General features: G+C 47.0%; 9 protein-coding genes across 9 annotated transcripts; 6 read left to right on the top strand and 3 right to left on the bottom strand.

The window, feature by feature from the left end:
* Nucleotides 1–84: 84 nt before the first annotated feature.
* On the top strand, nt 85–8,514 carry N7508_010466 (uncharacterized protein; the record flags this gene model as incomplete). The annotated part of the gene is made up of 14 exons (XM_058468526.1): nt 85–690; nt 741–1,089; nt 1,142–1,226; nt 1,277–1,436; nt 1,489–2,022; nt 2,072–2,192; nt 2,246–2,405; nt 2,453–3,467; nt 3,516–4,844; nt 4,893–5,222; nt 5,293–5,354; nt 5,413–5,498; nt 5,548–7,316; nt 7,369–8,514. 14 exons carry the CDS (start codon nt 85–87, stop codon nt 8,512–8,514), a joined length of 7,752 nt encoding a protein of 2,583 aa, XP_058316372.1.
* Nucleotides 8,515–9,404: 890 nt separating this feature from the next.
* N7508_010465 (NAD-binding domain 4 protein) lies at nt 9,405–10,589 on the top strand (the record flags this gene model as incomplete). Its single annotated transcript, XM_058468525.1, has 1 exon — nt 9,405–10,589. The coding sequence occupies one exon, from the start codon at nt 9,405–9,407 to the stop codon at nt 10,587–10,589; it is 1,185 nt and encodes a 394-aa protein (XP_058316371.1).
* Nucleotides 10,590–11,907: 1,318 nt separating this feature from the next.
* Nucleotides 11,908–12,830, top strand: N7508_010464 (uncharacterized protein; the record flags this gene model as incomplete). The annotated part of the gene is made up of 2 exons (XM_058468524.1): nt 11,908–12,220; nt 12,253–12,830. The coding sequence occupies 2 exons, from the start codon at nt 11,908–11,910 to the stop codon at nt 12,828–12,830; spliced, it is 891 nt and encodes a 296-aa protein (XP_058316370.1).
* A 2,276-nt stretch (nt 12,831–15,106) lies between these two features.
* Nucleotides 15,107–16,637, top strand: N7508_010463 (uncharacterized protein; the record flags this gene model as incomplete). Its single annotated transcript, XM_058468523.1, has 4 exons — nt 15,107–15,496; nt 15,650–16,417; nt 16,502–16,546; nt 16,623–16,637. 4 exons carry the CDS (start codon nt 15,107–15,109, stop codon nt 16,635–16,637), a joined length of 1,218 nt encoding a protein of 405 aa, XP_058316369.1.
* A 984-nt stretch (nt 16,638–17,621) lies between these two features.
* Nucleotides 17,622–18,266, bottom strand: N7508_010462 (uncharacterized protein; the record flags this gene model as incomplete). The annotated part of the gene is made up of 1 exon (XM_058468522.1): nt 17,622–18,266. One exon carries the CDS (start codon nt 18,264–18,266, stop codon nt 17,622–17,624), a length of 645 nt encoding a protein of 214 aa, XP_058316368.1.
* A 777-nt stretch (nt 18,267–19,043) lies between these two features.
* On the top strand, nt 19,044–19,419 carry N7508_010461 (uncharacterized protein; the record flags this gene model as incomplete). The annotated part of the gene is made up of 3 exons (XM_058468521.1): nt 19,044–19,193; nt 19,254–19,315; nt 19,374–19,419. The coding sequence occupies 3 exons, from the start codon at nt 19,044–19,046 to the stop codon at nt 19,417–19,419; spliced, it is 258 nt and encodes an 85-aa protein (XP_058316367.1).
* Nucleotides 19,420–20,154: 735 nt separating this feature from the next.
* Nucleotides 20,155–21,463, bottom strand: N7508_010460 (putative C2H2 finger domain protein; the record flags this gene model as incomplete). Its single annotated transcript, XM_058468520.1, has 2 exons — nt 20,155–20,446; nt 20,523–21,463. The coding sequence occupies 2 exons, from the start codon at nt 21,461–21,463 to the stop codon at nt 20,155–20,157; spliced, it is 1,233 nt and encodes a 410-aa protein (XP_058316366.1).
* Nucleotides 21,464–22,638: 1,175 nt separating this feature from the next.
* On the bottom strand, nt 22,639–23,245 carry cyn1 (putative cyanate hydratase; the record flags this gene model as incomplete). The annotated part of the gene is made up of 3 exons (XM_058468519.1): nt 22,639–22,660; nt 22,711–23,141; nt 23,225–23,245. The coding sequence occupies 3 exons, from the start codon at nt 23,243–23,245 to the stop codon at nt 22,639–22,641; spliced, it is 474 nt and encodes a 157-aa protein (XP_058316365.1).
* Nucleotides 23,246–24,513: 1,268 nt separating this feature from the next.
* Nucleotides 24,514–25,560, top strand: N7508_010458 (sterol desaturase family protein; the record flags this gene model as incomplete). Its single annotated transcript, XM_058468518.1, has 1 exon — nt 24,514–25,560. The coding sequence occupies one exon, from the start codon at nt 24,514–24,516 to the stop codon at nt 25,558–25,560; it is 1,047 nt and encodes a 348-aa protein (XP_058316364.1).
* Between the last annotated feature and the right edge of the window lie 241 nt (nt 25,561–25,801).

Genomic DNA, 25,801 nt, shown 5'->3' with positions numbered 1-25,801 from the left:
GGCTACCTGGTCGCTTGCCTTAACAAAGTAACTCTTTTCCAACGTTCAATCTTCCCTCCTTCATTTGACATAGGAAACAACAACATGGCAGAGCCAGAGAATATTTTCCCCGCATTGGCAGTTGTTGGGTTGTCACTCAAGTTCCCACAAGATGCTGTCTCTGCTGAATCATTCTGGAACATGATCCTTGAAGGAAGATGTGCGTCGACTGAGTTCCCGTCAGACCGGTTGAATATCGATACGCACCACAATCCAGATACCAATCGGCTTGACACCTTGTCTGTACGCGGAGGCCATTTCATGACAGAAGACATTGGTCTCTTTGATGCTCCCTTTTTCTCTATCACCGCTGCGGAGGCTGAGGCTATGGATCCCCAGCAACGGCTTGTTTTGGAAACTGTTTTTCGAGCATTGGAGAACGCCGGAATGACCATGGAGAGTATTGCAAAATCCAAGACCTGTGTTTTTGCTGGCTCAACCGGCCACGATTATCTCATGTTAAAGGTGAAAGACCCTCTGTATATGCAGAAATGGGACATTACAGGAACTACCTCGAACATGGTACCCAACCGCATCAGTTGGTTTTTTGACCTTGTCGGACCCAGCGCTGCTATTGACACGGCCTGCTCAAGTAGTTTGATGGCTTTTGATATGGCCTGTCAGTCTATCTGGAGCGGTGATTCAACTATGGTATTTTTCACCTGAAACCAAAATTGTGACGTTGCTGATCAAACAAGTAGGGATTGGCAGTTGGAAGTAATATTCTCCTAGCGTTAGAGACAACACTGATGATGGACAACTTGGGTCTTCTATCCAAAGATAGTCGGTGCTACAGCTTTGATGAGCGTGGTAATGGATATGCTCGCGGCGAGGGTGTCGGTGTTCTTGTTATTAAGCCGGTGGAAGATGCTTTACGTGATGGAGATACAATTCGATCTGTGATAAGAGCATCTTCTTCCAACCAGGATGGAAGGACTCCAGGTATCACGCAGCCAAGCTCGGAGATGCAGGCCAAATTGATTCAAGAAACCTATCGCAAAGCGGGACTGGACATGGCAACGACGCGGTATTTTGAAGCGCATGGCACAGGTTGGTCCACAATCCGGAATGAAAGATTTCAGCATGGACTAACATAATATAGGAACTGCTGTTGGAGATCCAGCCGAAGTGAAGGCCATTGGATCAGTATTCCGACCGCACCATTCTCCAACTGACCCTTTGTACATGTATGTGCGACAACTGCTTTCTGGCAAATGCCTACTAATACCAACCTCAGTGGCTCTGTAAAGTCGAATATTGGACACTTGGAAGGAGGGAGTGGAGTTGCAGGTGTCATCAAAACGGTCCTCGCGCTGGAGAAGGGTGTCATTCCCCCAACCAGTGTGAACTTGCAAAACCTCAACCCTAGAATTGATGATGAATTTTTCCATATCAAGGTAGGTTGCCGCACGCAAAACAAGGATGTTTCCAGTTAGCTGACAAATCCAGTTTCCGCAAACTGCTCTGCCCTGGCCATCAGAGGGACTGCGACGTGCATCCGTCAACTCATTTGGTTATGGAGGCTCGAATACCCATGTTGTCATGGATGATGCCGGACACTATTTGCAGAAAATGGGCCTGAAAGGCAATCACAACTCTGTCATGCTTTATTCATCATCCCTATGCAAAGATCACCGTGTAGCTGATGTGGAGAATTTTCATAATGCAAAGATGGGCTTACACAATGTGACAGAGAATTCGGACGATTCCCCCAAACTACTGGTTTGGTCTTCAGCCGACGAAAAAGGAATTTCCCGACATCAAAGGAATTGGAAGTCACACTTTTCCGCGTCATCCAAATACGATGCGCAACCCAAATTTCTGGATGATGTGGCCCACACTTTGTCGGCCAGAAGGACACATTTCTCCTGGAGGGCATTTGCCATCGCTCGGTCGTCAGATAGCTTGGTTACATTATCTGATCGATTCTCGCCCGCCACTCGCGCTCGCACATCGCCAAACTTGGCGATGATTTTCTCTGGGGTGAGTTGGTCCTATCACCCAATATGAAGCCATATTGATAATGTTATAGCAAGGGGCTCAATGGTTTGCAATGGGTAGACAGCTGCTTGATGTCTATCCAGTGTTTGTGCAAAGCATCGATGAAGCAGGAACGTATCTCAGGACACTGGGTTGTGAATGGACGCCCATTGGTAAGCACAGCAAGTCTCCCAATAGACGATAGTCCCTCGCTGACAGATCTCAGATGAACTCAGACGAAGCGAGTCCACTTCCAATGTGAATAAGACTGAGTACAGCCAGATTTTGTGTACGATCGTCCAAGTTGCATTGGTCGACCTGCTCCGCTTTTTGAAAGTCGTTCCCAAGGCGGTGCTAGGTCATTCATCCGGAGAAGTAGCAGCCGCGTAAGTGATGGTAAATCTGCGCCGTATGTCCTTACTGACCTCAATAGCTATTGTGCCCGTCAAATATCGAGAGAATCAGCCTGGAAGATATCATTTTACCGAGGAAACATGAGTAGCATGTTGGAGAAGACCAGCGAGTTCAAAGGCTCCATGCTTGCAGTTGCCCTGTCAGAGCAGCATGCAATGAACTATATTGAAGAGATTAGCAAGCAGTTTGATGTGGTCAAACTTAGCGTCGGCTGTATCAACAGCCCAAAGAGTGTGACCGTGACCGGAGAGGTGACTCAACTGGACGCGCTCAAGATACTACTCGATCGTGATAGTGTCTTTTGTCGCAGACTCAAGGTCAATTTAGCCTATCATTCTTTTCAAATGAAAGAAATAGCGGGGCATTATCTTGAAGCCTTGGGGGATCTGCTACCCGATTACTCAGGTAACAAGGATTGCCCCGAAATGGTGTCTTCTGTGACTGGCAATTGGATTGAACGAGGAGAAGCATCTCAGGCTGTCCATTGGGTTAACAACATGATTTCTCCTGTGCGCTTCTCTAGTGGGCTCGCCATACTTTGTTCAGGTGCTTCTTCAAAATCCCACAAGAAATTGGATGGCAGCCACCGCAGGAAAATATTGATTGACCACATAGTTGAGATTGGACCGCACTCCGTTTTGCAGGGTGCCTGCAAAGATGTGCTGGAAAGCGCCAAAGGAAACAAGGCAGTGGAATATTTTTCGTTATTAGTTCGGAATATCTCCGCTCTCGATACTGCTTTCTCTGTGTTTGGAAAATTGTTTGCGGCGGGCTACCCAATTGATCTAAATCGAGTGAATAGACATGACTCTGCAAAGCAAGGTGCACTTAAGTCTTTGTCATGTCTTCCTCAGTACCCTTTCAACCACGAAGTGCGCCACTGGCACGAGAGCAATCTCAGCAAAAATCAGCGTCTTCGGGCTGTTGGTCGAAATAACCTGCTGGGAGTTGCTGATTCGTATGAAAATCCGTTTGAGAGACGATGGAGGAATTTTTTACGTGTATCGGAGATGCCTTGGATCAATGATCACCAAGTATTTCTACCCTGCCTACCGAGAATGCATTAGCTAACTGATGAAAAGATTGACGGCACGATTGTCTACCCCGGTGCAGGCATGTTGGTAATGGCCATCGAAGCTGCTAACCAGGTTGCCGAGCAAGGTAGACCTGTCAACGGCTTCAATATTCAGCAGGCCAAGTTCCATGCTGCAATGAGAGTCCCAACTGGGGCATACGGACTCGAGACAAACTTTTACCTCCGACCTGTCCAAAATATGGATTCAAAGACTTCCACATGGTTCGAATTCCGTCTTTGCGCATACCAAAATGAGGTTTGGACCGAGCATTGTACTGGCATTGTTCAGATCGTGTATAACTCAACCGACACTGACCCCGAGATGGATAAAAGGCTCAAAACAGAATTGTGGAACTACCATATGAAAGCCTACTCCGATGCCATGAAAGTATGCACATTGCCTATGGATGGATTGTCTCTGTATGCACGCTTGCAAAGATCCGGCTATGGATATGGAGAAGCTTTCCAGCTGGTAAGGTCGGCTTCATTGAGTAGTGAGGAGATGTCTGTCGTTGCCGAAGTGCAAGCATTCTGCTCTTCACAAGGCGAGACAATCCATCCAACGACACTAGATGCAATTCTGCAAACGTCGATCTGGACCACAGTGACTTCTGAGGCTGACAATATTCACACTGCCATTCCAACATCCGTTGAGAGTATGTGGATTTCTGGTCGATTACCCGGCTCCACATCATCCCATGTTCTAAAGACTCATGCTACTCGTAACGAAGAGTCAACATTCCTTGGGGAATCTGTGAATATCACCGCATTTGACGAGGCACTGGGAGAAGTTCTTGTCTCGATCCAGGGACTTGGTACCAACGTCGTCAGCGAAACGAAAATCTCAATTGTTGATGGAGTGGTTACGGAGGATCTCTGTAATTACCTGAAATGGGAGCCGGACCCCAATCTACAGAGCAACGGCCAATTGACAGATCTCTGCAGAAAGAGAACAACAAGTTGTAAAGACCCTGATGATCTTTTTCTCGACTTGGATCTTATCGTTATGGTTCGAATTACTGCAACACTCAAGATGTTGTCCGAAAAAGAGATCAAAACCCTCCAACCACATTTTCAGAAATACGTGGACTGGATGCAAGGCCAACAAAATACGCTTGATGGGGGTCAACATCGGTTCTGCGAACAGCCTTGGAAAAGCCTGCTGAGTGATGTTGACTCTGTTCGTAAGATTGAAACTCGATTGCTGGACACAAACAAACAATGCTCCCTCTTTGTTCTTGTTGCTCGAAACTTGCTCAGCATCCTCACTGGGGATATAGATCCTTGGGTTTTTCTGTTTGGAGGAGACAAGGTGAATGAGTTTTACTATGAAAAGGTCAGCTTCTATCTCTATATTTTGAATCTTACTAATCGGGAAATCTAGCTTCGTGTTTCCCATGGCCTCAAGCAGTTTGGCACCTACCTCGATCTTTTATCTCATTCCAACCCAATGATGAAAATAATAGAGATTGGGTCAGGTTCTGGATCCATGACTGACACTATGATCCGAATGTTGGGAGGGGGTGATGAAGGTAGTGAGCGAAAATACGCTCAGTGGGACTACACTGATATATCTACATCTTTTTTGACGAGAGCCCAGGATCAATTCCGAGGAGAGGCGGATAGAATGAGATTCAAACGACTCGACATCGAGAAGGATCCCGAAAAGCAGGGATTCAGTTGTGGGACCTACGACATCGTCGTTGCTTGTTTGGTGCGTTCGGGCTCTTTTTCCCCTCTTCGTATTTCCACTTAACATCAAATGCTGATTATCTTCTTCTCAGGTTTTTCACGCGACTACCAACCTCAAGACCACATTGTGTAATGCTCGGAAGCTGCTGAGGCCGTCAGTCTCCTGGGATCTTTCATTTAATATCAATCGTTTACTGACAATGGTCGTGTAGAGGAGGAAAGCTCATGCTATATGAGATAGTCGCTCCAAATTGCCGTTCCGCATTTATATTTGGTCTTCTTGAAGGATGGTGGTTAGGTAAGCCCTGTTGATTTGTGAGGAAAGCTTCACACACTAATATATGTAGGTTCGGAATCCTATCGCACACTTGGGCCATGTGTCGATGAGCGAAAGTGGAACGAACTCCTTATAGAAACCGGATTCTCTGGAGTAGATCTTTTTTCGCCAGACTTCGAAACTTCAATCTCCCATGAGTGTGGGATGTTAGTCTCGACGGCCGTTGAGGAGTTACCGACCAGTAATTCGGCGCAAAGAATTGAGATTATCTACGACGGTGCCGATGCGTCTCAAAAACGCCTGATGCAATTCATTATCGAAAACTTTGAAACTGCGGTGAACACTCGCATTCTATGTTCTTCGATTCAAGAGGCAGTGGAAAAGCCGGGAGATGACTCTATTCTTCGTATCATCCTCATAGAACTTCAGAGCCCCATCTTGCCCGAGATTCAACCAGAGCTATTTATACAGCTTCAACACCTTCTTTCTTCAACGGCAGCGGTATTATGGATCAATCAAGGGGGCGGTATATTTCCATCGCGGCCCCAGTTTGGTCTTGTGGAAGGAATGTTCCGAGTGTTAAAGACGGAGAACAGTAAGCGAAAGCTTCATCTACTGTCGCTTGAGCCCCAGGCCTCCCTCACCAGGAAACAGCATGATCATGTCAGAAACATGATCAAATTATTGTTGTCGCCGACAGCGGTCAATATGGATATGCATTACATCGAGCACGACGGAGTCTTGAACATCCCTCGTTTACTCCCTTCGAAACCATTGAATGAAAGCATTGCGCTCAAGGCCAGTCCGCATCATTCTAGAATTCAGAATTTCGACTGTCAAATCCCATTGCAGTTTAATGCTGCGTCCCCCGGATTGCTCAATGGGTTTGAATTCATTGAGGATGAGAGTGCGTACCTCCCCCTCGAGGCGGATGAAATCGAGATTCAGATCAAATGCGCAGGAATAAACTTCCGTGATGTCCTGATTGCGGTGGGTCAGTTGAAGGCCAGCCATACTGGATCTGAATGGTCCGGAGTTGTCAGTAGAATAGGTGACGCTTGCAGCAGATTCCAAATTGGTGATTCTGTTGTTGGTCTTCATGATGGATGCTTTTCGACGTCCATTCGCATGCAGGAAAGCGGCCCTGTTGTCAAAATTCCTGCCGGCATCTCCTTCTCAGATGCTGCAGCGGTGTCGGTGAACTTTGCTACTTCATACATTGCATTGTATAACGTGGCTCGTCTACAAACTGGCGAGACTATCTTGATTCATTCGGCAACTGGAGGTACCGGTCAAGCAGCGATCCAGCTTGCAAAAAACGCCGGTGCAACTATCTTTGCCACGGTTGGCTCCGAGAGAAAGAGGAAAATTCTGATGGATGTTTACAATATCCCTGAATCGAACATCTTTTCTAGCCGGACGACCTTGTTTTCAAAAATGGTCAAGCATCGAACGGGCGGAAAAGGTGTTGACGTTATCCTCAACTCCCTGGCTGGTGAGAGCCTCTTCGCATCCTGGGAATGCATTGCACCCTATGGCAGATTCCTAGAGATCGGAAAGAGAGATATTCTCTCTAATCAGAGACTACCCATGCTCAAGTTTCTTGAAAACGTCACATTCAGTGGTGTTGACTTGGCCGCTATGTCGGTTGAACGGCCGTGGGTGTGCACTGCGGCTCTAAAATCGGTCTTTGATTTGATTCAAGAAGGCAAAGTTCATCCATCACAGCCTATTAATGTATATGGGATTGGGGAAATGGAGAAGGCATTTCGTATCATGCAAACCGGCCAGCATGTCGGAAAGATGGTACTTGAAATGCGTGGGCATGATCAGGTAAAGGTAAGCTAACCTCCTTCAATTTTCTGTTCTCTAATAGCTCACCCTTTTCTAGACAGTGTTAAAAACACGCCCATCCTTCTCGTTGGACTCAAATGCAACGTTCGTGATATCGGGTGGATTGGGTGGTCTCGGAAGGAACATTGCGTGCTGGCTGGCAGATCAGGGAGCCCGCCATTTGCTTCTGCTCTCGCGCTCGGGGAGACAAGGGAAAGCCGATGATATTATCAAGCAGCTCGAAAAAAGGGGCGTCAATGTCCTGGCTTCTGTGTGTGATGTATCAGACAAATCGTCAGTGGAGAACGCATTGCGTGAATGTCGCTCGCATATGCCCCCAATCAAAGGATGCATCCAAGCAGCTATGGTCTTACGAGACGCTCTTTTTGAAGGAATTTCTCATCAATCCTGGCACGAGTCCATCGGTCCAAAAGTTCAAGGTTCGTGGAATCTACACCAACTTCTTCCTCAAGGAATGGACTTCTTTATTATGTTGTCTTCTATCTCTGGTATCTTGGGAACCACCGGACAAGCCAACTATGCAGCTGGAAATACATTCCAAGATGCGCTGGCTCGGCACCGCGTCGGACAGGGTGAAAAGGCAACTTCCCTAGATCTGGGAGTCATTGACTTTGCCGGTGCTGTGGTGGAAGACGCCCGACTGCATGATATGTGGATCAAACATAGTGGGCTCAACCCGGTGACGGAAGCACATGTCCATGGCCTGCTTTCCACCTATTGTGATCCCAGTATGAGTTACACCACAACTCGGGATTGTCAGGTTGTCATCGGCTTATCGCCAAGTTCAGTCTCTAGCAATGAGCAATGGAGAACAGAGCCACTTCTCCAACACCTCATCGTGAATGAGAGACCTGGTGGAGTGGAGCAGAAGCAAGCCAATAGCGAAGGGGCAGCAGCGCTACGGCAAGTAGAGTCTTTGACCGACGCCAATGCGTTTATCATGGAACTCTTAACTGAAAAGCTTTCTATATCTCTGGGTATTGCGATTGCTGATATTGATGCCAACAAGCCTTTGCACCAGTATGGAGTGGACTCGCTTGTTGCGGTAGAGCTGCGTGGTTGGCTTTCCAGGGAGCTGCAGGCTGAGTTAGGGGTGTTTGAGATTATTGGAGGAGCAACGCTGACGTCTATCTCTCAGCTCGCTACGAGGAAAAGCAAGCTAGTTAATATCTCAGCGAACTAGCGTTGAGCCGAGACAATTGAATTCAGTTACTTTGACTTATAAATATATGTGGCATGTTCTTTGTATTTAACAAGAAAACCTATATTACCTCAATCAATTCTTCTTATGATTCAAACGTCAGGGAAGAATTGTCCTTACAGTCAATGTGACAGTACTGACCGAGTTGAGAAATGAAGGGTCAATCGCATATCCTTCACTGCCATTAAATCTTGGTTTGGTGTTAATTGGATATGAATTAGCGCACTTAATCGACACTTGACTGAGATGAGCGACGAAACTGAAACCTTCAAATACATACGTTCCGGCATGTAAGCAACTTCTCTTGGTATGTAAGAAAGCCTCAATGGATCCAGGAGCCTTCAATCTACGGCGAAATTGAGTTCAACTGTGCAGGATTGGGGTGAATAACATCGGCTACTTGATAGAAATCATGTAACTGCCGTTTTCTGGACAGTCTTCGCCTTTCCTTTAATTGATCACAAGCGCCTGCGCTGAACAACTTCACATTTGAGGCGATACTGACGTAGTTCTAACAGTCCCGCTCAAAACGTCTCATAGATCATCACGCCGTCCGGCATTCTCAATCAGCCTCCATAGCGTACTTCACCCGAAGTCTCTAATATTGGGCAACTAGACATTGTTTTGTCATTTTCTTTGGGCGACTGGGGTTCTCAAGAAGCTGAGCGGTGGAAGGTGCATGGGCTATTACTAGACACCCTTCCACGGTCAAGATTGCCTGTTTGCCCCCTGCATTCTGCATTCCTAGCTCACATAGCGGTCAAGCAAGCTGAAGCTCGCTACCTGTCAGATAAAGGTGGATGCAATATAAATATCGGGTAAGTCAGACTCAAGAGACAACACCCAAACACCTTCTCCTTAATCTCTGAGTCATGACACTAGGCCCAGCCCTGGAAGTATTCAAGAATCATACTGTTCTCCTCACTGGGAGCACGGGGGCTCTTGGCGCCTGCCTACTTTACAAACTTGCCGTGCAACTTCCTACCAAAAAGATCTATGTTCTTATCCGCTCAACACCGGACGTCGCCCTCCAAAAATGGCGAGATTTGATGCCGGATCAGATGGAGTCTATCATTCTTTCGCAGAAGTTGCACTATATCCGTGGCGATATATCTCAGCCGAGCTTCGGGTTGGATAACCTTTCCATGGAAAAGCTGTGCCGAGACGTCACACTCATCGTCAACGCTGCGGCAGATATTTCATTCGCATCCAATATCCTGGAAGCTGTCAGAGCGAACTGTTTACCAGCCTTAGAGCTTGCAAGACTTGCTTCGGAATTTTCATCCTTGAAGTTATTTGTCCAAATTTCCACTGCATATGTCAATAGTTTTCTCCCGGATGGCGAGGTAGAGGAAAAAATCTACGAAGTTTCGGATAACGACCCTGAAGATGTTTTGTCATCGATTCTTGATTCCGGAAACTCAAGCGACACTGCGCGATTCTTTTCATCATATTCTCATGCTAAATACCTGATGGAGCGTCTTCTTCTCGAACGATACCCTACCCTCCCATTGATGCTTTTACGCCCTACATGTTTTGGTCCTGCCCTACGTGATCCGTACAGGCTATATGGACCGGATAGCTCGCTTCCTCTCAACGAGTTTGGGAAAGCATTTATCGCTATGCGTGATCCCGCACAAATTTTTCACGCTACTGAGGGTTCTCAAAGTGGAACCAACGTTCTAGATGAAATCCCCGTGGATTTCATTGCGAACGCTTGCCTTCTTCACGCAGCAAACGAAACATACGGCATCGTACATGTTGGTTGTGAGCTCTATGTATCCCGTACGTTCGATGACTTCATCGATCTTTATCGATTGGTGGTTCCGCCAGAAAAGCAGGCGTCTGGCGTTGTATTTGTTCAATCCCGGAATCAGGATCAATGCTTTTTGGCTGACTTGGTCAGGGTCGGTACCCGTAATTGGAGATTTGACTGCAGTCGCTCGAAGTGGATCAGTGGGGTTTATGGTCCGCTGTCATTGCATTTTTCCGGCGAAGACGCAGAAGACCTGCGCACGGAAAGAATGAGGAAAATATTCCGCAAAGTAGATTTTTGAATCTTAAAGCTCAAGCATCTCCTTTCTTGATTCCATGCCTCTCTTCTATACTCATAATTGCGTTTGTACTTGATCGTTGATTTGTATTCATTGGCAAATTGACCATTCACGGACTGGTGCCCAACGTGAAACAGTTCAAAGCCAATCAATCTATCGAATAGACCACACGACATACAACCAGCCACATATAGTGACTAGGCAAGGGAAGCAAGCTCTCGACTGTGTCCATACTGTCCCATCATTGGTTCGTAACTCGCGATGCAGAGAGATAAACCACAATATACAAGTACCGGAAATAATCTCTCCATGCCAGAATGGCAGCTTCATGGGGTTCATCCGACCAGAATTTGAGTAGATCGAAAAATATAGCATACAGTGAGAAGGCAAGTTCACGCTTCTTGAGTACAGTCCTTTCTGAAAATCCAAATACCAACGACTAGCAAGCCTCAATTTGCATTGCACTCGTCATTGCAGAGTTACTTGCAATAACCTGTGTACCATTTAAGCCTCGCATAACTCCGTAGCCCACAGAACGATGATATTGGAGCTACTTCACTACCGCCTCAGTAAAGTTAGAATGCACGGAGCTTTTCCCGATTTATCCTAATGAATCCTCGGCATTTCGGGTTGCAGAACGATCGGGTTGCAGCACGAAAGCGAGGCGGTCAGCCACGCACTAGCGCTTTGCGATGTTGCGGAAGCACTGTTCAAGGTAGATCAGGTGGGTCATACCCATTATTCCCCTAGTTAATCACGTTGGATGAGGATCATAGAGCGTGTTGCAGGTGAAATGCTCGAATGTGCGCGAGGACCGCCCATATAAGTTTCTTTTTCAGGTATTTGTTCGAGAAGCTCTATGTCGGTTTCGATTCATCAGCTCCTATGATCCATTCAATTGTAAGGGATACTAGATTATCACGCCTAGGGGTTTTATGGATGCTCTCGCTTGATATGGTAGGAAGGATGAACGCTGTCCGGAAACTGGCGGTCTTGTATTTACCGTCAATAATCCGGTTTCCTTCCTCACATCCCTGCACAAGACCCGTCAACTTGTCCTTTATCCATGGCTCTAGTACTAGTTGGGAATTTTCTTATTTTTTTCTTTTTTTTTTCTTTCGCGTGAAAGATACCCAATTGGTTGATTTGATCAGTGTCTATCTAGTGTACAGCGATCAAATATGTAGCTCATCTATCACTTTAATGAGAGGTCGTGAAAACTCGCTCTAACAGGCCTTGCAGTACAGACTTAACCCCCCCCCCCCCCCTATATTATTGTAACCATTTACCTGTCAGCCGGCTAAATTCATCTGTTCTGGTCATGGTGTCGCACTTTTCTCGAGAAGACTTGAGCGAGGTATTTGAAAATGAAGAATCTCGAAAAAGAGAGTTGAATTGGTTCAACGGCCAGGTGATTTTTCTCACTGGAGGCACAGGGGGGCTTGGAGGGTGCCTAGTCTACAAACTAGCTCTCCAGCTCCCAGTGCACAAGATATTTGTTTTGTGTCGTGTCTCCAAGAACCGGGCTATCGCACGTTGGAAGGAAAACATGCCAACCCATGTTTCCTCTATCCTAGCCTCAAGAAAAGTCGTGTTCATCGTGGGAGATATGACACATCCGAACTATGGCATCGGTGATAAAGATCTCGAACTTGTATATGCAAAGAAACGACAATTATCATCAACTGCGCAGCCAATACATCGCTCACCCTCGGCCTCTATGAAGCAGTAATCGAGAATTGTCTTCCAACTTTGGAATTGACAAAGTTGGCGTTAAAATGCCTGAGGCTTTCCAAATTTGTGCATGTATCTAATGCATACGCTAACAGCTTTCTACCCAACGGTGTTGTGCTAGAGCATTGTTATGATCACCCTGGAAGCGATCAATGTCCTGAGAAAGAGCTATCCCAGATCCTTTCGGATGGAAGCACTTCTCAAACCGCTGCTTTCGCATGGCCCTGTGCCCAAGCCAAGCACCTGGCGGAGCGACTCATCAACATTCGACACCCAGATTTGCCTGTTATGATTCTCCGTCCCAGCTTTCTCGGACCCGCTATTCAACACCCATATCCATTATACGATGTCAATGGTACAAGCCCATTGAGTGTGCTGGGAGAGATATATCTGCTCGATGATGGGGGAAACCGTGTTTGGCACACTTCTCCGGGTCAGCTCCAGAGAGCTGACATTTCAGCCAGGGTTTCATTCTCTGGAAACCCTGGCCAAAAATGGCACGCTGAATAATTCCTCAGACAGCAGTGCAACCGCAAGTGTAGATACTCAGCCGTCTTCATACAACTATCGGGAAAACCGTCTCTGATCAAATCAACGGCGAAATGTCACCATCGGCTGCGATCAAGACATATCTCTCCCGGGGCGTGCAAAATGGATTGGAAAGGAGGTAGACGAATTCTTATACGACAAGGGAGAGAACCCGTTCTTTGACCCTCCAATGGATATGGTGAGGACCGGATATGGAACTAAAAAAGATGCATTGGACCCCAACAACTAGTTTTCTCTGTTTACTTTAACACATCCCAGAAATATGGGCCCCCATGAATTTTTTCCGTTTCCCTCGGTGGAAATGTACATTGGAAAGAAGCAAGTCTTGCGTAGAGCGCCAGTCCATTGAGACTACCCTTTGAGACATGGATTGTGCGCTGGGCATTCATAGTCCATTACTTCTTTGCCGTTCACGAACGATTATAAATAAAAGCGAAAGTGAGTAATTGAAATGGTAAGTTTGTTACTGAAGCCATTCCTAGTAATAGGGTAACAAGTGACCTTGGGTGGTTAAGAAGAGCTCCAAGAGATTATTATATTACGTCCCCGCGATATGTACATCGACTCAAACACGCTGGCACTGTAGATAGGGATGCCACTAAGCTATACTCATATGCCTGTGGCTATGGTTACCGCCCCATCAATGCACTAAACATAGAATCACTTGGCAACTACAGCAAAGATGTTATAGCTCATTCTCTTGACAGTATCAAGTCCTTCTCTATACTTCTGTCTGGCTGCGCCTTTGGTCTACTCATAGCAGCTTGCAAGCAAGAGCTGGTCACAATGACATTATATTCCTAATTGGGGAATGGTGACTCTGACATAGAACAGACAAAGAAAAGTACGCGCAGAGAAAGGCCTCTATTAACTCTACTTAGGAAAATATTTCGAATTTTTGGACTTTCACACTGATTCAGATAAAAGTCAGACAAAAAACCGAGCTATATTTCATCTTCGTTTGTTGTCAAGTCCAAAAGTAGACCGTAGCGTGCTAGTCCAACACTGCCTCAGTACACTCCAATATGGTCCAACGGCCAAACCATTGATTTACAAATACTACGTCATTTCTCATAACTTTCTACCATATTTGCAGCAGAATAGCTTTTCCCACACCGGAACAAATCGGAAAATGGCCCTGAGAAGAGTCACCTTGCGGGTCTGGCAGTCAGATGTTCTCTTTTTGCTTTCTGTAACGATCTATACCCCAGGTTCTCCACTACGTCCGAACTTGGAAATAAGTGGCATTTGAGTTTGGATCCAGCGCAAATCGCCAGGAACAATAGTTATTCTTGGTTCAACCAGACTTGAAAGTCGATCGATCAAGGGCTTCATTGTTCTTCGGGACTTTTTGTGACCGACAATGCCCTTTGTCTTCTTTACACTTCCATTCCCGTACATAGTATTCGGTACAAGATGGGGTTTCCTCCTACGCAGCCATAAATACACTTGGCTCTAGGGCTACTATAAACAACGCTTAAGTTGAATTCGAAGCATAATTCCTCTCATTTCGAGGATCAGAATACATCATTAAGGCTTCAGGAACCTTATGGACAGATATAAATCCCTTGACTCAACTCTGCTCATCTTCTTTCTCCATCTCCCCTCGCTCTCCCATCTCTTGCATCCATCAAACAGCGTCTAATTTCATCTTTATTTGGTCTTGAGCATTTTTGTATCATCATCTGGGGTACATGCAAGTTCTGCTTGTCACATAACACATCCTCGACAACATCATCGACAAATCGCAGACGACTTGATCGGCGCCCTCCTTCATCGGCGCCTGTGAACCTCTTCCGCTTCACAGGTACACCCTCTCCGGCATTACCCCTCCTGGCCTGCTCTTCCACATCGCAAATTATTTTTATATCGACCAACCACCCCCGTCTCAATAGGGCATTTTGTTTCCTGCCCTTGACCTGTTGAAGGGTTTGAGCAAGTTTGCCTGACCAGGAGATTGACTTTAAGTGGTTGGACTTGTAGGGAGTCAGCATTCTTTTGAGGTGAACTATTTTGTGAACTGGGACCCCGTTATAAGCAGAAAACACATTAGACACTGCAAACCAGCGACCTCAGCACTCAGTATAATCCAAAAACATCGGTGTTGAGAATCTCTGAAGTTGGAAATCCAGTCCTTGGAAGTTTCAATTGAGTGGTCCGATTTGCGCAAGTCTTCATCGAGAAAAGGAAGCGGCACGCTCAGAACTACACAAGTTTTGAGGAACGGTATCGACAAAATGTCCTTAAACTCGCAAAACAAAGGCACCGGCATCTTCCGTCGGAAAGATCCGTCCATTGCTCCTGGCAATGGTTTCGACCACAATAAAAAACGCAATAACGAGTCGAACCTCCCCGCTCCTGGCGGTTTCCACGATGCTCCTGTCATCATCCCCAGCTACAATAAAAAACGCAACAACTGGCCGGGCTCCTCGGCTGCTCCTGGCGCCTCCTCCCCTGCCCCTGGCAACCGTATGTCCACTACTGTCCTTGGCGGCTTTGGCGCTCCTGGCATCGATCCCGACTACAATAAAAAACGGAGTACCTGGTTGGGTAATCGGAATGGAAACACGGGCTATGATGAAAAGCGCAATAACGGGCCCAACAACGGTGTTCAATCGGGGAATATTGTAAGTGATCTCCCAAATCCGATTCTTCTGGTGCCAAAAACTGACACGGAGAAGATGGATGCAAGATATGGGAATCAGGGCCATAAATGCTATCTAGTAACTACATCTGCTTATGTTCCCAACATGCAGATTCCGGGTGCTAATATCATCCAGCATGACAATCACCCTCTCCGTGGCAACAATAACTGTCAAGTATCTATTTCTGCTTATGGTCCCAGCATGCAAATCACTGGTGCTAACGTCGTTCAGCGCAACAACGGTCCTCACCGTGGCAATCGAACCCAAAATCAACAATGGAATAATCAACGGGCAAATCAAAGCCGTCAACGCGGGGCTACTCAGGATCAAGATGTCGATATGGATCGTGCTGTGAACAACAATCAAAGCCGAAACTCCAACAAAAGTCGCCACTCCAATCAAGGCCGCAACTACAACCAAGGCCCAAGAAACTACAATCAGGCTCCACGGAACTTTCTCCAAGTTAACAACTATCATCACCTGAATCAAAACTACAACCGAGGCAATTATCAACGGGGCAATCGTCAAAACTACAACAACGCCGTAAGTAGCAATCCCCGCCGTAATAAAAACGATGAAGCCATGTTCGACTCCAGAGATGCCTCGAAAGATGACTCCTCCGGTGACTCATCTGGAGATGAAAGCATGCCTGATGCACCTGAGCCCGGATCTAGAGGCAAACAGAAACACATAGCTAACAAACCCAACCAGCCCAAGAAGTTCCAACGCGCATTCCGGGACATCGGTCTCGACATTGACATGCCCGATGCACCATCTGATGAACCAGTAAGCATGAAACCCCAAGCCAATATCTTCTTCGGTCAACCGTCGTTACAGTTTCCTGACTACCTAAAGAGTGATATCGAAATGGTCGACGCACCACCCTTCATCATTTACGACCCCGTAAGTGAAATCCAAAATATGAGCATCTTAGACCCCTGGCATCAATCACTAAGTACAATCACTAACCAGCCCCGCGCCCAACAGAGAACCAAAGCTTTCACTCAAGGTGCTCATGCCCTCCAAAAAATCGTACGTGAAAACCCCCATTACGTCTTTCGCTGCTTTTGTGGTAATTGCATGAAAGTTGACTAACCTCATCGTCTAGAGGCGCACAAATTGACCATCCTCGCTGGTCAACTCGATCCATTTGTCTTTCGGGACGTCAACTGCGCCGCATGAGTACCCACATCTTGGGCCAACATCTATGTCTATATGTGTTTTATATCATGTATCTCTTGAAAGAGTTCTATTTTAATTTTGTTTTGATCCCCAGTCCTGTACAGGTTATTTTTTCCACCTTTGTTAGTGTTGTGGCACATACATGTGAACTTGGATCTAATTTGGAGGAAATGATCAATAAAAGAAAAGGGGGAGCAACTGGAAAGTCGGTCAAGAACTAACTGGGGCTTACTGGCGAGGCCATGCTCGTTGGTGTCACCTGGTTGGCTGGTTGATTGGCATGAATTGGTGGATATATTGGGTTTGATACATGGGCTTGTCATTCAATATGTGTCACGCATTTTCAACATGTTCCCTCGTAGACTGTACGTTGTAAGCTAAGCTGTAATTGTATATCTTATTTTTGGACCTGTATCAATGGCAGAGAGATGCTTTGTCTCCGATGCAGGCAGCTCTGAAGAAAGGAATTAAATTGGGGTTGATCCATCACTGCTTTCTGGCAGAATACTAACCGCAGATATTGCAGTCCAGCCAGATATCTTAAGCGATCCATATTTATCAAGATTTCGTAAATGCTATAGATACTTCTCGTGTTCCATCTATTACTCGCGTATATGGAATTTTGAAGTAACTCAGATGGTTCCAATTACCAAGTTGATCTGGTGACGCATAACGGATGGAACACGAGTAGCACCTAGAGCGCTTGCGACAATCGAAGATTGCTGAAAGTGGATAGTGGAAATGCCCACGGACTAACAGTTCACTTTTAACAGCAGAATGAGCCCGGCGCGAATAACGATTCCGGGGCATCGGAATCAAATGCAGGAAACGCCGAATCCCAATGCAAAGCCAAATATAATACAAAAGTGAGAGGGGTGGTGCTATACAAGACGAAAACGTCAATTCAACCCAAGCAAGCTCATGATCACTCTTTCTTCTCAACCTCCAGTCCCCCCTTGACATCCTTAACGTCCTTTCCCCCCTCCCCATCCTTCCCACCCCAAGTCCACACATCCCAAATATGCTCCTGAATCAAATCACCATAACCCTTCCCCTCACTAAGAGCCTCCTGCTCCTTCCGCAACCTCTTCTCCTTCCACCCCTCAGCCTCCCCGCCCATCCAAACCCGCGACACAACCCCCTTCTCATGCAACTGCCTAGCTCTGAGCTTCTCAATCTCCTCACTAACAGTCCCAGGCGCATTCGCATCAGCCTGCGCCTTCAAAAGCTCGGCCTCGGCCTCGCGAATCTGCGCATCGCGCGAGGCGCGTAATCGCTCTTGGATTTCTTGCGCCCGTTCACTAGGTAGGCTGGAGATTCCGCCTGAGAAACCGGCGATCCGCGCGTCGATGCGGTCCACGATGCTGCGGCCTGTACGGTCTGCCACGATGTGGTTGGCTGAGGCGCCGAATGAGCAGAGGACTAGGACTGTGAGGGGGTCTAGTTTGCGCGGTGGGAGGGCGATGAGGATTGGTGCGCCGATTAGGAAGGTGTAGGCGGCGTAGTTTTTGAAGCGCTTGTAGTCTGCTTCGCGCTTTGCTGCGATTACGCTGGGGTCTGGCGATGACATGGTTGTGGTTTGTGGGGTTGGTGATCTCCGGGTTTTTGTCGGCCGATGATGGAGATGGAGATGGAGATGCAAATTTCACGGGGGCCGGGTTGTGCCAGGTGTGCAGGTCATGTGACATGGACAAGGTGTTGACTTTTGACCGCAGTCTTTGTGCAGCATAAAGTCAACTTGCATTACATAGACAGTGGGATTCTAGAACATGACGTTTGTATGTTACATGTAGAATACTCCATTCACCTGCATCAGCCACCTGCTGAGCCACATCTATAAATAACGCAAAGCTTACCCGAAGCTTAGCCAACAAGTGGAGACTTGACGATTCTTCGATACTTCGATAGTTGTCAATAATGCGAGAATCCTCAATCTTGGGGCTGATCTATTTCCCGAGTCCTCAATTTGACAACATATAATTCAACAAACGACCGCATAATTTACACAAATATACACCAAAAGCCCGACTCCGACTTGTGTACGAGTCTCAACGTGGGAGGGCTTAGTGCAGTGTGGAACCAATCAACAGAAGAGCCCCCTGTTCTTCCACGCCTCATTACGACGCCCTCCGACATACCCGAAGTGGACCATCCAGGGTTCCTGAGTGATTCGCGGCCTCTTTGTTGACAGTAGCGCACTAATACAATAAAATTGAAACTTATAAAAGTTCCCCATTTCCCCTCAGGCTTGTTCTTGATTTCCATCATCTTCATACCACACACTTTCTTCTATCTTCCTCACTCTCACACCACTCAAGACCCCATCCTCACCACAACACAAACCAAAATGTTCACCAACGGTCTCTTCTCCTGGTTCTCCTCCAAGGAGTCCACCGCCCCCGAGGCTACTTGGGACGCTACCACCGCTACAGTCCAAAACCAGCAGCCAACCAGTCCCGAGGCTCCCTCTACTGACCGTGTTATTACCGAGCAGCCTGTACGTGATCTGTGATAGATGCGCATGACAAGATCCAAGCTAACGATATCATCTTCACAGAACTCCCAGGAGAACATGATGAAGCTGCGCGGAGGTGGTGCCGGCGATATCTGCTGCGGCGTGTAAGTTTCACCTCAATCGGAACAACAGTGCTTCGAATATCAACTGACATCTCTCTAGTTGCGCTGGTCTTCTTTGCTTCGAGTGCTGTGAGGACTGCTGCTAAATGCGCCATCTCCTATCCTTCCAACCCGTCCCAATTCACGATGAATACTTCTTGATACCTGCGACATCTCTCAGTGCGATTATCGGACAAACAAATATTCGTGGTGTTGATTGGTCGTTAAGGCTTATGGGGTGATTGTTCCGCCATGGGAATGTGGATGGCTCATGTGTTTCAAATATGTTTTTATGATTTTGCTGCTGTTTACGCCGCGAAAATTGCGCGACGATGGAGTCGGGATTTGCTGTTTTTCTGTTTCTCGCAATACCCTTTACTTTACTTAGAGCAAATCTACCCGTGGTCTTTTTCGGTTATTCTAATATCTTTTGATTTCTTGTCATCTAATAAGAAGAAAATGTAAAAGAAAAGCATAAGAAAAGAATAAGAATTAAAAAAAAGAGAGGAGTGTTAACTGTGCAAGTGTGAAATGAAAAATCATATCCAGTTTCAAATCCCCCGAAGCAAAGCCGCACAGATAGCCCTAAGTACGACCATCGCAGAATCCACCACGCCGTATCTCCAACTAGAGACATAACCCCAGCACTTCAACACATAGCCAGATCCCAACGGGTAAATCAACTTCCATGTTCTGTTCAGCTGTTCTCCACCGTCATCTCTGGCAGGTCCCGGTAAATGAATTCCAGGCCCATCACTAATCCTTCACCGCAAATCCCCAAGTATCTGTGATCCGTCCATGATAGATCCATTGTCAAGTTCGATGACTCCAGAAAGAGTCATCTACTTCTCCTCAAACTTCAAGCGTCGCAGCTCCTCGGTCAGATTCTTGTCCTCGCCGGCATGAGTAGCAGTAGTGATCTTCTGAACCTCGCTGGTAGTACCCATGTCGATAAGGCTCTCATCCATGTCGAGCTCATCGTGGTGGCTCCTGAATGTAGCAAAGCCACGAGGAATCTCGTTGATCTCATCGTCAATGTGATCATCTGCGAAGATGGCGCACTTGGACTGAGGTTCTTCGACGTGGGCGACGAGGGCGGCTAGCTTCTCGAAGCGTTTGAAGCAGCGGGGACAGCTGGGTGAAAGAGTGTTAGCATGTGACAACATGATAGCAGAGATACGGGGGAGTGTCTGTGGGGAAGGGGATTTACTCTTTGATGGTACCACCATCATCAAGAATGATGTGAGTGCTGAACTCACGGGCTGTCAGGAAGGAAACACCACAGTTGCAGACAAAACGCCCCTTCTCTAGATTCCAGAATTCCTGAGGGTCAACATTCCGAAGATTGTGAGGAGAACTGATGCTTGGGCCTGGGACACTCAAGTCATGCTTGGAAAGTCCTGCCCCCTCATAATTGAAGTCCGAAGCAAATGGGTTGTTTGGGTCAGTATCGCCGGCGCGAGAGGCTGTGACGTCGGCTCGCCGGACTGTTTCGGACAACATCACCAAGCCGGGCCGCTCATTGGGATCAGCAGGAGGGGAAATTCCACCGTGGAAATCATATGCGGGGCAAAGACGAATTGGCTGGTGGCCAGAGACGGTGCTAGCAGTCATAGGGCTGATGTAGAGATGCTCGTAAAGCATCGACAGCGGTAATGGAACGCTTCGATCAGTGGCTCTCGCACGGCGATTAAGTCCATCGGCGAAAGATTCCGCTGTGTAAACGGGAATCTGCTGGTGAGCTGGCATAGTGGCTTCAGAGTTGAGGGTTGGGGTCATTTCATCAAGCTGAGCCATCCACTCGAGTGTGTTGCCTTGCTCAGTGGGGTCAAAGGGTGGAGTACGTTCATCGTGAGCTGAGTCCGGGGCGTACACAGGAATAGGCTGGGGAAGAGACACGCCGCCAGGCTCAAAGTCAAGAGACGGCTTGGTTGCGAGCCGGGCTTGGGCTGATGTTTGGTCGAGTCTGACTCCACCTTCCTGCTCATTGTCCTCACTGGAGACAGCAGAATGAGGAGCGTCAGACTCAGAAGAGGAGGTGTAGCGACCCATGTCCAGGATACTTGGCTCAACAGGAGCCTTGGCCTTCACCTCGTCGCGGCGCTGACCGTCTTTGTTGGCCACGGGGCAGTTCCCGCTTTCAATGTGCATGACGATGCCAGAAGCTGAATTGCAAGCGACGTGGCAGTGGGGGCAGGAGACCTTCCTGACCTGCTTGTGGTTTTGCATAAAGTTGTCAGTGTTGGTGAAGCAGGAAGAGGGTATCACAAGAAGGAATTATGGGCAAAATGCATGAAAGTAGGCATGGAAAGGGTATGAGGAGGCAACGCTGTAGGGGTATGCGGCGGCACAGGACATGTCACTTACGTTTTGAATATGAGCCTCCAGGCCACCCTGACTGCGGAACTCAAGGCCGCATTGGGGGCACATGATATGGCGCTCGCTAGTCATTGTGTCTAGGTAGATAGTTTGCCGAGAAATGAAGTCAAGGTCGCATGGAAGGCAGTAGAAATGCTCTTTGTGACTGATCTTGTGACTGATCTGATCATGTCATCCCGATGCCAGAATGTTTGCTTGCAGTCCCAATAGGTGCAAAGCACCGTTTAGCGGACCTCCTCAGCAATAGTTTAGGCAAGCAAAGGAGGTCAGAATAAGGATTGTTCAAAGTGAGGAAAATATTGAGACGAGAAAAACTGGTAAACGAAGAGGCCGCCTTCCGGGGGTGCGTATGATGACCTTCTGCTACCGGGTCCGAAATATTGAGGGCGTTACGGGTAGTCGAATTGAAAGTGAGCGTAAGTTCTTTTCTTTGAGTGAGTGAAATGGCCCCAAGTTATCAGAGACTTTCGGTGTAGCATCATGAAGCCGAGCTTTTATCTCGTCCATAATGACAGGAGGCACGCTCACGGACTATCGCTACAGTAAGGTGTCTCAAATGCCCTCTGTCTTTCTGCATTTTTGAACCTTCCTCGCACGAGTCACAGACATGAGCCGTTGTGATGATACATAAAAAGCTTCTATGTTGACAAAGTCAAAGAGAGTTCAGAAACCATTCGACCTGTATCACAACAATCACAGCGCGCAAGGCCTACGTATTTTGTCGTAACGAGGTCTACGCGTTCACTCCTCTGCTTGTATTTTGTGTTATCTCTTTCACTAGACAAGGAGAAAATTGATTCTCCCATGCGTGGATTAACTCGTGTTAGACGTTCCTGATACCCGTAACGTTACGTCAATTATATGTCGATTTTTCCCTTAGCTAGATCTGGTGCTAATCTTCACGTCCAAATCAATTGAATCATCGAAGGTTCTCTGGTTAAATGGATTCAAAAGCGAGAGAAGGGCAACCTATTTATGTTAGACAGCCACCCAAGCAGGACAGGACAGGTTAATCTTACCATTTACCCCGAAGAGTGATAACAGCCCAGTTGTTTCCATCCTCATCAGTTTCCTTCTCAACCTTGGTAGAGAAAGAAATGGCACTCATAATACCGTCTCCGAACTTCTCATTCAGCACCGCCTTGTAGGCATATCCATAGTTCTGCACAATCTCATAGAGACGATAAATCAAAGGCTCTTTGGGCGGCATCTCAACCGAGCGGCCCCGGTCGGGGAATCCACTGAGCTGGTTTTCCAGTGGCTGTTGGGGAATTCCGAGTAGACTCGCCAACTTTTCGATGTCCTCGGGTGATGCACGGGCCTGGCCGTAGAAAATAGCAGCGGCGGCTACTTCATTGCGACCAAGGTGCTCTCCAATCTTCTCAAAACTGAGTTTTCGGGCTGCCTTTGCTTTGAAGAGCGTTGCAGATGCGGCAGGGAGGTAGGGATGCTGGTTAGTCTGATTCACGGGCCATGATGTCAGCGGGGTTGCGGGGAGGAAGGGTGAATTGGAGAGCTTGAAACAGTACACACATCCAAGGTTGCGAGAGACATGGTGTACGATCGATGTACTTGGCGTAGAGGTGAGTTTTGAATTGGACGGGTTGTTGATGGTTCAATGGTTCTGTTTTTGTGATCTGATAACCACTGCGGGGAAACTGGTTTAGGGTCTGATCTATATTTAGTTTGGCTTTGTCAGAAACTTCAATTATCTGCGTTATCTTATTCATCCTTTGAATTACAGAGCTCTGATGTCTACATTGTTCAATGTACAACTAGATAATTTCTACAAAATGCTAGCACCTCTCTTCGAGGTTTCATTCGATGTCTATATTAAGACCCGAATGAAACCCCCTCGAACTCATCATATTATGACACTACCAACTAGATCTCGTGAAAGACATCTAGATTTACCCGCTGTCCTCTTAGAATAAGCATAAATTTAGCCTTTGGACTCGAACCCGTGATCTGCGCCGGGAACCTTGGTAGGCCACCCCTGGCAGCTACCACTGGACATATTTGTTGGAGACTTCAGGCATCTACACCAGGAGCCAAATTTGCTTGTGAGCGAAGCGAGTGATTACACGATCATCAAAATGCAAACTTGAGATCACAATTATTGGGTTCATGCCTGTGAAAGAAACGCCACCATGCCAATTCAGAAAGAATGTTTCATCAGTCTCAGAAAAACACAGGACTGATGAACGGTTTCCCGGGTCAGGATTGACGAGCATAACCCAGAACCCTTGTATTTTTCGAAAAAGAAATGGTATAGGAGCTAAGATATTGCTAGTCTCACAGCAGAGACAAGGGGTTTGGCAAAAGAGCGTGCTCGAAGCATTGTCTATTAGCAGTATTCAACGAGAAGCGGCATCGAGCACAAATCAAAACTAAATTTTAGGCCTCATCGCCATCATGCGACCGCCATCTATGTTCTATACACCGTAATACTCCCTTAGATCATTTTCTTTGAACCAGAGGAGACCCACCAGGCTAAGCCCTCATAGGCAACCAGTGCGACTCACCAATCAGTGATCGACATGGCTCTTTCAGCCGAGTTTATGATGCCATAAAACGGCGGATTTACACGTGGGGCAAACTTTCGAGGCAAAACTTTGGGACTAGCAATGGGGTAATATCCTCGGTATTCGATCTTCCTGACGAACACATGCACCGAGCTCGAGCAGCAGCCTCGGTTTTTGCCGTATGATTAAAAAGCAAGCATGAAGATCGACATAGCGTTAAGCATAAAGATGGGCCCTGGCCGCATGGTTCATCAGTTCTCAAAACTATAACGCAGCACTTACAAGATGACTCCGACCATGACGACCATGCGAAATCCGAACGACTCAATGAAGTCCACCTGGCGAACCTGGGATAAAGACCAATGGAAAATACCACACAAGATCCTCGAGCACGCAAACGTACACCACGTCGACCTCGACCGCGAAGTGCCCGTGCATTCCAAGGAAGACAAGATACCCTACGTCTCAGATTGGGCCTTGAACCGCTGGGTCATCGTCCATGCTGGCATTCCACTTCTTATTCACCAACTCTATAACTCGATTACTGGCGGCCATTTCCATCCTATCGTCTCATTCTTCTACTATTACTACGCATCGAGATTATTCACGACTCGTGAACTACGAAGCTTGCGTGAACTCGGCCATAAATATGGGTTCTTAGATGGAGATAAACACGAACGGGATGGCGTGCCCGATATAGGAGTTCAAAAAGCTCTGATATCGGTCCTGCTGGCGGGCTTTGTGCGTCCCTTGATGACAATATACATGACCTACAACGTAAACGAGGCACCAATCTCCTTGAATTGGAAATGGATTGCTGTGGAGGTCAGTCTGTACGGCATTATCCTCGACTTCTGGTTCTACTGGTACCACCGGATTATGCACGATGTGAACGGTCTCTGGAAGTTCCATCGAACACACCATTTGACGAAACATCCGAACCCACTTCTTACTATCTATGCGGACTCGGAGCAAGAATTCTTTGATATTGCGGGGATCCCGTTGATGACTTACTTCACTATGAGGCTTATGGGCATGCCGATGGGTTTCTATGAATGGCACATTTGTCAACTTTATGTCATGTTTGCGGAACTTGCCGGACATAGTGGTCTCCGTCTTCATGCTGCACCGCCGAACCCCCTGACATGGTTGATGAGAATTTTTGATGCTGAGTTGGTGATCGAGGACCATGATCTGCATCATCGTCAGGGGTGGAAGAAGAGCCATAACTATGGCAAGCAGACTCGAGTTTGGGATCGGGTTTTTGGAACTTGCAGTCCTCGGATCGAAAGTGTGGAGGCAAACATTGATTATGATAACTCGATTGGTATGCCTATTTTCTAGGTTTATCGAATTCGGCAAGCGAGTGGTCCAGCTAGAAAACCACCTTGAATGTGAAGATTAATGACTCTATATATCGACAACCAACTCCTTTCGCAATTTGAAATTACAATATATATCTTAATGCAGTAAGAAGAGTTAGCTATAAGAGTTTTCATAACATAAAAACATTATTGAGGATATTCCAAAAAAAGTACACTGTGTTTTTGCTTTTCTAGCAAAATATAAATACATCTCGACCACG

Source organism: Penicillium antarcticum, assembly GCF_028974205.1.
Source record: "Penicillium antarcticum strain IBT 31339 chromosome Unknown utg000009l_segment0_segment0, whole genome shotgun sequence".
Taxonomy (NCBI): domain Eukaryota; kingdom Fungi; phylum Ascomycota; class Eurotiomycetes; order Eurotiales; family Aspergillaceae; genus Penicillium; species Penicillium antarcticum.
This window is presented reverse-complemented; position numbering and strand designations above follow the sequence as displayed.